This window comes from Thermobia domestica, chromosome 1 (genome assembly GCF_964235325.1).
Source record: "Thermobia domestica chromosome 1, izTheDome1.hap1.1, whole genome shotgun sequence".
Taxonomy (NCBI): Eukaryota; Metazoa; Arthropoda; class Insecta; order Zygentoma; family Lepismatidae; genus Thermobia; species Thermobia domestica.
In genome coordinates this window covers 347,926,708-347,941,396 of record NC_137454.1, presented here as the reverse complement: position 1 = coordinate 347,941,396, position 14,689 = coordinate 347,926,708, and the positions used below count along the sequence as shown (strand labels likewise).

General features: G+C 35.4%; 1 protein-coding gene across 1 annotated transcript in view; it reads left to right on the top strand.

Annotated features, from left to right (window-relative positions):
* Positions 1-14,689, top strand: part of LOC145668164 (uncharacterized) — a 29,204-nt gene continuing 14,515 nt past the window's right edge. The window contains exons 1-3 of the mRNA XM_081735778.1: positions 1-270; positions 8,108-8,289; positions 13,156-13,332. Of these exons, the coding sequence (XP_081591904.1) occupies positions 105-270; positions 8,108-8,289; positions 13,156-13,332 (525 nt within the window). The 5' untranslated portion in view covers positions 1-104. The remainder of the gene's footprint in view (positions 271-8,107; positions 8,290-13,155; positions 13,333-14,689) is intronic.

The window sequence follows — 14,689 nt, the reverse complement described above, 5'->3', positions numbered from 1 at the left end:
AATAGAAAATCAACGTAGGGATGAGTTTGTTAGTCTATGAATTTCAAACATTCTATTGTTTTGCTGTTTAACGTTGTAGGATTCGATTGACAATCATTTTTAAAATGTTGTGTCATTCAGATAATATACAAGATACCAAGAAAGAAAAGAACGCTGTGGTGTTCAAATATACTTACATAAGTTCAATCTTTAAAATAACCATTGCATCTATATTGTTTCTCCATTACTTTACCTCATTGTCACCATACACTGATCTAGATGATGCAGTAGGTAAGTACATATAATGTATTTTGTTGTAAGTATCCCCTACGCAATATAAATTATTCAGAAAATTCCATTATGAATCTACTTTAAACTGCCATCGTAAATTCGAAACAATGGAAGAATTATAATCTATGACCAGTGGCGTATTTAGGGGGAGGGCTATCGGGCTCAAGCCCCAACGAAATAAAATTGCGGCATGTGTATAGCCCGCTCGCCCCAGTTCTTTGTCACCGAAACGAAGAGTCACTACCACTAGTACTACTGCTACTACTACTACTACTACTACTACTACTTACATCGAGAACAGAACCCAACCAATCCCTGCGGGGCTTCTAACCCGTTCCTACTAAGCTACTACTACCACTACTACTATTACTGCTACTACTACTACTACTACTTATACTAAAGCTTCCTTACCACAAGATATACATCTTAGATCTTTATAACATGCGATTCCGATTAATTTTGAACTAATATGAATCGTTAGAATCACAATGATTTGTTAAAAATCACTGGGGGAGCGGACTATACTCAATCCAAAATTGCTATATGTACAAACTAGCAGCGTTCACCCCGCTTCGCTGCGGTCACCCCGGAACGCAATAAACGTTGTTACTTAGATAATTTTTACTTTTTCGCTTTCAAGTGATATGATAAAAACCATAGATTGCAGTAAATGTTAACATTATATCGCCTGTCATTTATGTTAACCCGCCGAGTGACACGGTCATGCGGGTTGCATATAAATACGTTTATTTTTACCTATGATGAACTAACAAAGGATTTGTACGTTATGGACACTTGAATGGTCAATTATCTCAAGACACTGGTAATTAAAAATTAAAGTGATATGATAAAAACCATCTAGGGTCCAAATCCTAATAACCCCCCAAAAATGAAAGAAATTGGTTCAGCCGTATTAGCGTGATGAGGGAACAAAGGATTTGTGCGTTCTCTTTTATATATATAGATTTATTAAAATTCGTGGGTGCATGAAAGGAAAAATATAAGTGCTTATTCATATGTTATGTATAGCCCCGCCCGAATAAATCCTAAATAGGCCACTATGACATGGCGTCACTGTCTGTCTGTCTGTAATTTTACCCCAATTCACTGTTCCGATTTAAGTGATCTGAGTGCAGTTTTATTGTACGGATCCATACATAAATTCATTGCATATGCACTACTATTTGAATAAATCGAGTTTATGTATTTTAAACAATAATTATTAGGCTGTGGGCTTGCATGTCTCTGTACATATTTACTTAAAAACTCTACAGTATACGTACACGATAAGAACTACTGAGCAAAATGCATTAACCAACTTGTGCTACGTGGCCACTAAATAGTACGAATGCTATCCAACCAAGTCAGGATAGGAGCACATCAGGTGTACCTGAGCAGTAGAGAGGAGTGCGTCCGCAAGAAGCAGGTCCGTCAGCAAAAGGTGGATGTACACATAAGCGAGAATAGCACAAAACATTGTATATGGCATCTAGTAACATCTAAAAATCTAGAAATTACTTACCTTACAACACGTTGAATTATGTATTTGTACGGTACTAAGGCTTTATATGCAATATCCCGATATATTTTTCATTCCTTGCATATTTATGTTCCAAATTAACCTAACGTAAATTTCACAATATCTTAGCGGTCATTTCTACAGTTGTGCTTCATGAGTCAGCATATTGACTTCAGATATTTCGCTTCACTTTGTATACTGTTGTTACTGGGTACCTTATGGGCGAATCTGTGAATAACAAATTCGATTTTCATTAATGTAGTCTTACGTAGGTATGCATGTCACAGTTATGAATGCAACATATTTAGGCTATTTACCCACTAATCTTTTAAAATGTTATTACAAATTTGTTCTATATATTTTACAAATCTGTAAATCCGTACAGTAAACCTATACCGTGATTTGGACAAATAAATTATATTACAATGTTAAAAACAGATTTTTGTGTGTCTAATCCGGGGCCACCATCTCCGGAAGCTTATCCGTGACCTGATTACAGGATGAATAAAGTAAGCTAATCACAGCAATCGTAACAGTGCAATGAATAATTAACTGTCAACAAACAAATGCACCTTATATATATATATCAGTTAATTTACAGATCATACATATCCTGCAAAATACTCGTTCATTTTTAGAACACTTCAGGTAAAAAATGGAAATAACAACTAATTATAATATTGGGTATTGCCATTGGCACCCGAAGGGAGGCAGAGAGGGACCCCTGGCTCAGGAGAATGTATACGTATTAAAGCAAACAACGTATAATAAATACCAGACGAATGTAGCAACCGTGGAGATGGTCCCCTTAGAAAATTTCCTTTGGTGTCCCTGGGTATTGTTCCACTTTAGATATCCACACATGAATTAATGATATATGTGCTTCTTTGAAGAGGAAATGCACTCCTAATACCTTATAAATTATTTCTTGAGGAGGTTGCATTCCCGAGTGCCCTAATGTCTGGACATTGTCGCAAACAACACCAACCAACTTATGCTAGGTTGCCACTAAAAGCCACGAATTGCATCTAAACGAATCAATACAGGAGCGTGACAGGTATGCCCATGTAGGGATGCTTTCGCAGGGCGTAAACGAGGCTATTGCGAAAAATATTGTACATATTTCTTCAGTATAATTTAAAAATCCACTGCCACATTAGAAGGAGTTCATTCGAGCAGCTGGTTCTGACAAATAGAAAATTTGTAGATACAACAGGGGTGCCCACAAAGGAGGGCTATGACGCAAACTGCGTCATTGAAATATTGGGGGGGGTAAAAAACCTATATAAATATATTTGAGGGGGTGTAAAAATTAATCGAAAAGATTTTTTCATGGAAGAACGCCTACGGATACACAATTGAGGGGGGGTGCGTCATGGACATGAGGGGGGGTGGGCACCACTGGATACAATACAATGTGAAACGTTTCTCGTGAAGAAAATGAGAGAGTGAATATAAGTAATTTCTGTCAGTGCACAGCATATTGAAGTGAATTTTTTGGTAGAACTAAAATGAAAGCTTTAACATAACTTCAAAATCGAAGAAATTTATCAAAATTTGGTAAGCAGTCACACCGTTTTAAAGGGGAGAAATATTACCGAGTATTTCAAAAGATCTAATTTCACTTGAAAATGTAAGAAATCCGTCAAAATTTGATAGAACCAACCTGAAGCTCTAAGCTAAAAATGTAAGAAATATGTGAAAAAGAAGGTAGAACCGTCTGCTAGAGTAATGCCATAAGAAGTAATTAAGAACTTACGTACTTATCACTGGAACATTGCTTTGACATAGCATTTTAGTTCATCATGGCTCTCTTAAATAACTATGATTGAAAATATACATTTTGCATTACATATTTCCACATTACTGACATGATACAGATAAGATCCACATATGTTTTGATTACTTGTAAGTTCCTTTTAAAATAATATTACTGTACTTATTTCTTCCACAAATTTTACAAATCTCGATACCGAAACTGAGATAGCATTTGATATTGAAAGTTAATGCTTTAAAAATAGTTTAACGTGACACGAATGGATTATTGATAAGTAAATGATTGCAAAACTACTTTTTGTGTTGTCCAACCGAGAATTTAACCGATGACCACATACACCAAAAACATACCCACTAACACCGAGTGGCGTAACTATAATGGAGTGAATGGAGCAGTTGCTCCAGGACGCACAGTAAAAGAGAGCAAAGGTAAAGAAAATAATGGAAAACTGTTCTTTATACAAAGAACTTTTGAAAACACTTCAAAAGGCACGCTATGGCTATTATCAATTTATTGGCAACAGCCGATACCGAAGGGGGGGAGATCCAAGAATTTTCAAGGGGGACGCAGGTCTGAAAAATAAGCTTGAGACATTTCTCGATATTTAGTTCGGTAATTAAAAATGAGGAATGCAGTGCCCCATAATACATATTTATCTCCGCCCTTCTGGAGGCGGCATTGAGGAAAGCCATGTTGTTCAACACGAGATAATACAGGATTACCATGAACTGGAAACGCATACATTATCTGGAATGAGTGGAGAAGGCACTCACAATCTTCTTTTTGAGAGGAATTTTAAAACATTTTTTTTCTAAAGCGTTTGAACAAGCGCTTCATTATTGACTAATTTATATATTTTACTCCTCATGTAGGGGCGCGCGAACCCCATGTCCTCTTTCTGGATCCCCATTGGGCGATACACGGGCAATCATCAGTGCAATGTTTGTCTAACTAGTTGCCTAGTGAAAGTTTTGAATAATGACTCATTGCAATCAGCGCGCCGCGTCCCCTCCCGGGTTCCACCGCCACTTGGGAACAAAACAAAAGTTAGGTCTGTTTGAAACCTAGTTGACACCTTGTAGAAACTTTAGGTTTCTTAATAAGAATAACTTTGTCTTCTGTTAGTATATATATACGCCCTTAGTTACGCCACTGCTGATACTAGACCAACGACTATGGCTAAACTTTACGTCATATGCCTATATTGCAACCAATCTAATCGAACATTACGATAAAACAATTGAACAGAAATTGATAATGATTTTTGTCAATTAAAATTCATTGCCAATAGAAAGCCATGTTAAACATCCATTATTTTTTAAATACTGCTAGTAGAATAGAGAAGCTGGAATTTAAGTACCAGCTAAATTGTTCAATGTTTTGAAATACAGGGTGGACGTAAAGGGGCGGCGGTAATTTCGTCACCGGAAAGTTCGTAACGGTGATTTTGTCACCGGTAATTTTGTCACCATATAGGTAATTTCGTCACCGAAAATTTTGTCATGATAATTTCATCACCAGTGTTTTCTAGAACATAATACAAGTACAATGAATAAATCGAAAACGTTTTTGAAATTGCTTTCTTTAATCTTCAACTGAAGCAAATCGAAATATAATAATAATAATAATAATAATAATAATAATAATAATAATAATAATAATAATAATAATAATAATAAATATTATTATTATTATTATTATTATTAAATAAATAGTCACATATTTTGTATATCGTATTTGAGATAAGATAGATAAAAGTTTTTAGTGATTCTGTCAGAAATATTATCAAATAGGAAATTTTGTCATGGTTATTTTTTCATCTTTCTTGAACTAAGTAGAGGCAGAGTAAATGACCTAAACAACTTACATTATTTTAATCGAACTTGGAAAACAATTCGGTTGGTGTTGAACTCTGCAAAATTTAAGTTTCGGGTACTCGACGCAGGAGCAAGCACCAGTACAAGAAAATAGTGCCAGCTTCAGCAAATGTTAAAAGCAAAGGCAACGTGGGGAACTATTGGGTTTATCACTATTTACAAATATTAAGCTTCGCCAATATCAAAATTTCAGAACAGAAAATTGCAAACAAATATGGGAAGATATGCCAATCCGTTCATTTTCCCGCAAACTAGACGGAAATTTGCATCGTTCTTGTACCGTTCTCTGAGCCCAAACTCTTGGACCTTCATCCACGTTAACTGAGTCATGTGAAAAGAGTGATCTTTTTTAGGAGCTATTGAAAGAAGAATGTTATATTTCAACTCTGATTAAACATTGGCAAATTATTATTGGATATATATGTAAAGAAAACAAATTTATATAAAGGAAGAAAAACATATACTGTAAATATTTCTAACAATTTCCTTTAAATATAGCCTTACGGAGCTATTCAGAAGTGAAACATGGATGGGGGACGGACTACTTTTCAATGGCTCCTTAAAAAAAATTTAAAAAACGTAGGCCCTATATGTTATTTGAAGTGAGACTTCCTTTACTAGGTGTATGCCCTAATGCAGAGCGAGACACAACATTCATATGAAGAACTGTTTTTTGCGGTGGTGCATCAGTGCAGTGAATTTAGTGAATACCCGGACCCTGTAACTATGGTTATGGATTTCGAGATAGAGGAAATGCAAACTTTAAAGGCAACTTTCGGAAACTCAACTCGTGTACAGCATTGCTTTTTTTTTTTTTTTTTTTTTTTTTCACCTGACTCACTAAGCGTGGAGAAAGGACCAAGAGATTGGATTCACAGAACGGTACAAGAGCAATGAAAATTTTCGTCTATTATGCGAGAAAATGAATGGATTGGCATTTCTTCCCGTAGAAGATGCGCATCAGGAATTCCAGAGGCTTTGGAGAAAGAGCTGGAACTTCTGGACTATTTTGATAGTACTTAATTCAACAAGTTGACGCAACGGTTTCAACTGCGCTACATCAGGATGCGTGAGTCAGCCACCAAAAAAGAAAACTAGAAGAATGTTTCAGATTTTGTAGAAACAGCTCCAGTCTTTGTGCACAACGTATAACACTGGAACTAAATGTTTGAAAAAATTTTGCTTGTTGTTTCCTATCATGTTATGAATAGTAGAAAATCAAGATGTAAAACACTTATTGCATTATAACAAGTTATATTTTTTCTATTTTCTGCTCTGAAATTTTGAAAAATTTAAAATTTGTAAATAGTGATATATAAATCCATTAGCGGCCCATTTTGCCTGTGCTTTTAACATTTGCTGAAGCTGACATTATGTTCTTTTATTATTGTTTGTTCTTGCGTCGAGAATCCGAAACATCGATTTTCCAGAGTCGAACACCAACTGAATTGTTTTCCAAGTTTGATTAAGATAAGATTAGCTGTTTTGGTCGTTTACTTTGTCTCTACTTAGTTCAACAAAGGTGGAAAAATGACCATGACCAAATTTCCTACATTCAAATATTTTGGTAACAAAATTACAGGTGACGAAATTACTATGTCAAAACTTCCGGTGACGAAATAACCTACGTGCTAATATTTTGGTGACGAAATTACCGGTGACGAAAATTCCGGTGGCGAAAATTCCGGTGACGAAATTACCTAAGTTCGACGTAAAGGCTCTCCCTGATAACAAACATTATAAACAGGAATGATAGAAGCATAGGTTTGTGGCAAATAATATAAAAACTCATTTTTTAAAATCTGATTTAGAGTAATTCCACATGTGCTCCATTAGTTGTCCATGCGATGTCACATGCAAAACTTGTGCGTCGGGAACGGTCTTCTTCTGTTAAGGCATGAACAATCTGTACCTTATATTCGTATAACTTCAAGCGTTTGTGTAAATTTTTTTTTTAAATACAGTTGACTTCGGGATATCCAATTCACTGATGCACAACGCACGGATTTCCGTGGACTTCGGATTAAAGCAACAGGAACAGCTTCCACACGTTTTTCACTACAACTCGGTTTACTGCTTCTATCACGATATAAAACACTTCTTGTTGCAATAAACCTGCTATACCATTCTTTTATGCTCTTAGCATCTAGTGGCTGCTGTCCATATTCTCTCCTGAATGTTCGTTGTACTGTGATGGGAGATTTTGTTTCAGGATATCACATCTCACACTTTGTTTTATGCTGTGCTGACGCCATTTTAAAACAAAAGTCTGTCGCGCTGCGGTCAGCTGCAGTGGATAGCAAGACAGGCTGTGGAAAATCTTGAAGTAACATACAAGCAGTGTTTTCAGAACGCATGCTTCTATCATTCTTTGGTTTCTTCTTATTAATGTTTGTTATCATGTTTGTCCACCCTGTACTTTTCTCACTTTAAGGACAGAGAGAAATCTACCACAAAAATAAAAACAAATCAATAAAAGAAATGAAACTACAAGAAAAACCAAGACTATGCAATGACATTTCACCGTTGTTTTTAATCTTTGTATGTGGCTATCTATTATAACTTCAAGGTACTTAGAAAAGTAGTATATATATACACTTTATGAAGTTGTAAAAGTAACTAGTTAACGAACGACAAATAAAGATATTTTTATTTGTGTTTCAGAAAGTGTATTTGAGCTTGCAGAAATACTTCAAGGTCCTCCTGCTCAAGATGATGAACGTATTATTAAATACATACAGACGGTTCATTTGTTGGAGCCAATGAAGCCATCGATTTCGAAACCAAATCCATCTATCACTAAGATACCAAAGGAAGGATTTGTCAGCCGCATGTTCAAAGATAAGGTCATACTATAATTATTATTTTAGTTCACTGCATGGACAGGATTTTTCTTTTTAGAAGACCACAGAGAACACATGCAAAATTTAAATTGTTTATCAAACAGCATGTTTTTACAGTTAGTGGTCAATTTACCGTCGTCTTCGTTTACGACTGCTGTGTCGTAAATCAGTTTAGTCGTAAATGGTAGTATCTAATTTAAAACACCGTGTGGAATAAGTAAATATATATTTATTTCTTTTACACATTCAATAATAACGACCTGAATGGACTTTGAAATATCTTTTCGAAATAAATAAGTTGCTAATCACACAATAACTAACATGGATTTGACGTTGTTTTGAACAAATTATACGCATTCGTAGCTACTTCAGTACCCTATTGAACAAGAAACAAAATGACATTAGTTTAATGTCAGACGATTATGCCCCTTTAGGCTAAAGAAGATGGGTGACTACTGAATATGAATAATGACCAAATTTAATTTTTGTGATCTTCCATCGGAAATCGAAGCCCGGACCACTTGCACCAAATACACGCGCGTTAGCCTGTAGACCTCTTTGTCTTTCAGTTCAGTTCATTACTTCTTATTATGAGAGACTCGCAGTGTGGGTAACGAACAGGCCCGTCGAGAGCTAACTCGGGCCCTGGGGTTCAGTTACCATCGGACCCGGTATAAAAACTGGCAAACTATATTCTCATATATGAGTCAAGTAGTATTAAAATCCGCCACATCCGTTTCGCTTAGTTTCGAGTGATTTCGTAAAACTTGCAGTGAAGCTCCATATACATGCTTATGAAGTCCCACATTTGAACTAGTTTTTTTCATATGAAATATTGAACTTTTAAACAAGATACTGTTTCCGTGGAATTACTTTAGATCAAACATATAACAACCGATATATAACTCAATTTCGCTTTAAAAAAAGTATGGCGGTTTTTGATACTAGGCACCTTATATTTGCTAGTTACATTATACTAAAACTACACAAAATACATATACTAATTACATTACTAGAGTTACACTTCGTAATTTACAAAATAGCCTTTCTTGATTTCCTGCTAGCTAATGTATCTATGCTATCACTAAAATTTAGCTAACTGGTTAAAGTAGACTACATTACAAGAGTTCCAGAGTCGGATAATCTTTGCTGAGTCATCGATGACCGAAGGACATTCTTTACTCTTGCAAGTGCACTAAACGATCTTGCAGCCTCTGCCACAAACACTGGTAGAATACAAAAAATACGAAGAGCAATAATAACATTCGGATAAAAATGTCGATTAGTTTTTAGTCAAGAATTGTGGTGAGCCACTAAAATGGTGTCATAGTAGCACTGAAATTGGCAGATTGAATCGGTTGTAGATAAACCATTTCATTATTGATATCATCTGATACATCATCGCTGTATAGTTCTAACCACGTTGGATACTTCCACAATAAATCGATTTTTTTTTGTTTAGATCATGTATTGCCTTATAGCGGTATTTAAGGTTAAGTGTAACGCAATCCATAATAATAATAATAATAATAATAATAATAATAATAATAATAATAATAATAATAATAATAATAATAATAATAATAATAATAATAGTAATAATAATAATAATAATAATAATAATAATGAAATTTTTTCGGAGTTCTTTCTTTCTTGTTCTTCGACAGTTTCGTCTGCTAAACGTTTCTTGATTATGCTCTTTTCTGGAAAATCCTCCCTAGATATCTGCTCACAAGTTTATATTCTTGCAAAATGTTTTCCCATTTACTGCGTAGTAGTATTGGATCTTCTTTCAAGCTTGATATTGTCAACTTCAACATCAAAGTAACTTCTCTTGCTTGCAAGACAACGTTCCTGTAGTTGATGGCTGTCAGTGTTTTAAAACATATTGACAACATAAGTATACACTCAAACGTGCTTCGGTAACTTTCAATCTCGTTTATGTCATACAGAGTGTTAGTACTCAGTTTGAGCTCTTTCAGATCCCTAATACATTCTTTTACCCCCGAAAGATTAGTCGCAAATGGCTTCACACATGACACGCTTGGACACCAACGTGTATCTGACATGCATTGAAGAGAGTATCCAACAGCTTTCCTAATTAAATCCCATCTCTGAGGATTAGAACTGAATATATTACACAACTTTTGAAGTATACCAAAACTTTAAGTTTCAGGACAACTCTCAGCTGCCTTAACACCAGAAGATTTAAGATATGGCACGCACAAGCAGAGAACTAGCCTAGAGGATTTTTCTTGAGTATCCGACTTTGCGCACACTTGTACTGTCCACTCGCGGAATGTTATTCTTTTCTAGGGTAACGTAAATGAGATCTGCTATTGCCCCTCCAGTTTTCTGGTTACAATCCGCAAAGGCTGGGAAACATTCTTCGAGTGTATACTTCTCTTTCTGTTGTTCATCAATTACCAAACCCAGAAACCGTACGATTAAAATTTAGAAAGCTAACCGTTTTCACTCCATGGGCTCAGTGTTTGTGTTTTGTGAGAGGCATTTCTGTTGTACACTGTGCTGCTGCTTCCTCTTTCTTCTCAGAAGGGAAATATTTTCTTTTAATAGAGGAAGTGATTTTAAGTATCTTTCTCTGTATTTGGTGCATATATATAGCAAAAGAATCAAGAACTAATAGTAAACAACCTAACAATCAAACACAATAAATAAATAAATAAATAAACATTAAACGATATTAAGGTAAACATGTTTTTAATGGAATGGAAAATATTTGTAACAATATTCTTTTTAGCACAAAGTTTATAACACTTTCTGTATTCGCCGGGCCTCTCAGCAGTCCGAGCCCCGGGGGAAAAGATCCAACTCTCCCACCCTCTCGTCGGGCCTGGTAATAAACCCAGTTTATCTGCTTCAGTACTCGGTATTTTCTCCTTTTATTTAAGCTTTGCAGTAATCGGTGTTACGATGCATAAGTTTTCAGTCCTCCTTCTCTAACTGTATAGATATCCGTTGTCTGCAGTATAGTACAAGATCCATTCAATAAATAATCGGAAAAGTTGTTAAAAATACAAAATTTCGACAAAGTTTGTATTTCCTGGTTATTTTTTGGTGGTATTCCAGAAATATTATGAGATGGGCCTGGCACGCCTGCCTCGCGAACAGGATGCTGGAAATGAGTGAAACAAGATGGCGACATTCTTGCGGGTATGCACCAACGTGGAGCGGCGGAGAGTCATTAGATTTCTGTTAGCAGAAGGGTTGAAACCTTCAGCTAACATCAGTACGTCACGAACAATATGGTGGGCTGATCCGACACTAATGTTCTTTTTTAATGCAATATCACTCACTGTAATGCGCCTGTTTTCAAGTATCAACTCTCGCAATGATTTTCTCCATGACTACACAGACAGAGCACCCTGGACGTGGTGAATATTCAACATTTGTTACACCCCGTTTGAACTTATCTGCCCACTCCTACACTTGTGTTCGACTCAAACAACTTTCACCATATTGCACTGCAATCCGACGGTGAAATTTGATTGGTTTTAACCCTTCGGCTAACAGAAATGTAATGACATTCCGCTTCTCCACTTCTCTATTGGTGCAAATCTGCGATGATGCCACCATCTTGTTTCACTGATTCCCAGCATCTCGTTTGCGAGGCAGGCGTGCTAGGCCCATCTGATAATAGTTCTTAGATACCACTAAAAAATAACAAAGAATCAAAAGCTTTGTCGAAGTTTTGTATTTTTTATACAAATTTTTCGGTTATTTATTAAATGGGCTTTGTATAAAGATTTTTTGTAGATAGAATTCTCATAGTACTTTTTCGTTGATATTGAATTTTGTATCAATATTTCACTTTTATTTTTCAATTTAAATACTAAATATGTATTTTAATAGAAATCCCTGTTGGCAGGGAGGTAGTCTACTCTACACTATAGTATATGATATCTATCTAACCGATACTTCAACCTCACGTTTAAGAATTATTAAGTTTAATCACCTTAGTCTTCGTCTGTCAACACCATCAGAAGTTCAAATGGTTGAGAATTTTGATATGTCTTGTGAAGCTTTCTGAAAAGTATAGCAAAGAATATGAGACTATTAAGATACAGTCTTCATTTAAAATATATTTTAAGGCTGTAAAGATTTGCGTACTATACTCGTTCTTGATTTAAATTTAGCGTCCCTTTGAGCACAAAGGATATATAAGACAAGGTCCTACAGCTTAACGTCGGATCGAATCACATAAGCTTGCACCAGATAATACTGTAATATACATTTGTGTTTTATGTATTGCAGTTATCTTTAATGAAACTGTTTCCAATTCGTTATTCTACGTTCCTATGTGAAATCATATATGTATTGGTGTATGTAAATTTTAAATATTACATGTCTTCCCTAAAAATCGTAAAATCTTCCTTTCTTTCTCTCTGAAAGATCAGCTAACTCTATGACACAACATTACATGCCATGCTTTTAGAGTATACTGAATTGAGTAACTTACATAAGAACACTTCTGTACACCTTAAATCTAATAGACTAACAAGATGGTTAAGAAAGTGATATAAGTTGACAAAGAACAACCAAATTAGCTCATTGTAGTTATGTGTTATTTTTCAGTGTTTTGTTACCTCTGACACGCATGCGTGTACAGTAACCTACTGGCTCATATAGCCTTGCTGCTGAAAGGGACGTTAAACTCAAGTAACCTAATGGGTACTGTGCTAAGAGTTACACATATCCCGACTGTTTACGATATCAATCCCTCTGCAGCATTAGCACGTGATAGTTTTAAGCATACAATATTTGATTTTTATGTAGACAAAGAATGTGAAGAGAAATAAATCGCTGAATTTAACTAAGAAAACCAATCCTTTCTATCTTTCTTTGTAGACTAATGGATTCTTTGTAGTCGCTGGAGATGATGATGACTCTCAGTATTTGGAGCGAGAAATGGGTTGGAAAGGATTGTTGATTGAACCTGATCCCGAAATCGTGGATGATCTGAGGTTAACAAGAACAGCTAAAGTTGCAAATGTCTGTCTTGCACTAACCAAGTACCCACGAAAGGTAAAAATCATGAATTATATAACACTTTTAAAACCGTTCCACATAAATGATCCAATTCGAACAATATTCACATCATAGAAGGTGTAAATAGAGGATAGCTGAAATTAGTTGGAACATTTCGGCGTACTAGCAACGAAATGAATGTTTGTCAACGGTTAATGCTTGGTAGAATCACAATTTTTCAAGGTTGCTAGATAAGATTTTGATGATGTCCGCTTTAACGCACTAGATTCAACCAACCAATTTTCACCAAAAGAAACCAAATTGATGTCCAATTTGCAACTTAATCCACCGAAAATAAACGTTGGTCATACGGTGAATGTTGGTTTTTGAATTCAACGAAATTAGCAACTATAAATTGTAGTTAAAATATAAATGAAATTTTATTGTTAGAAATCAACGAATTTGATTCTTAAATTGTATTATGTACAAAAATCAACTTAAACATATATTGGGCCTACTATTTTGGTTACTTGGGTCAGTAGAATGTAGGCTAGCCGTGTCTGTAGAGGACAAGCTGCCAACATTTCGAATGTCGTTGAACAAAACCTAGCAACCAGTTGTGTGTGGAATATGTGGGAATCGGTAGTCCTGTCTACAAAGCGAAGGCGATGCTAGCGAGATCCTATTGTGCAATTAAATAACTTAGAATATGGTCGTATAGTGACGTTGCGAGAGTCCGGATGGGAGGTTCGCTAAACCTGTCTGATGTGTCAATTGTCCATCTATGATTTAGACTATGGTAGAAATAGGGCTCCCAAAGCGATAGCGCTCCCCTGTGATAATACTCTGTTACTCTCTGGGAAACGAATGTACAGCATGATCCGTCATATGCCATAACTTACAGCTCAGTGATCAGCAGTAATGTCAGAGCCACTGTTGTACTGCTTATCAACACCAAGCTTTAAATAATTCTGTTAAATGCAATAAAGAGAAACACACGGTACTTATATGAATAGGATATGGAATATAGATAGCTACCGTTAAAGTCGTCTTACCAGTTAAAATGTTAAGGAATTAACTTCCTTAACAAAGTTGGTCAAAATAATCATTCTGCCTATTAACAGCAAAAGAAAACAGAATTCAAAACTCATTTTCTTTCAAGCGTTATCGTGCGTAGTAACGAACGAACGTAGTGACAACACAGTATGATAAGTTCCATTGCGTGATCCTAATTTTTCAAAAATGTACGTTTAAATAATGGGTTTGATAGGATTTTCATTTTCGAAATAATCAAGGGAGAAAGATATTCGAAAGACAAGTATCTCTACCTGTCCTTAATTGAATTAGATACTGGATAAAATTAAAGGCAAAACGTTTTCATTTGTTTCCTTTTCTCTAGAAAATACAGTTTTAT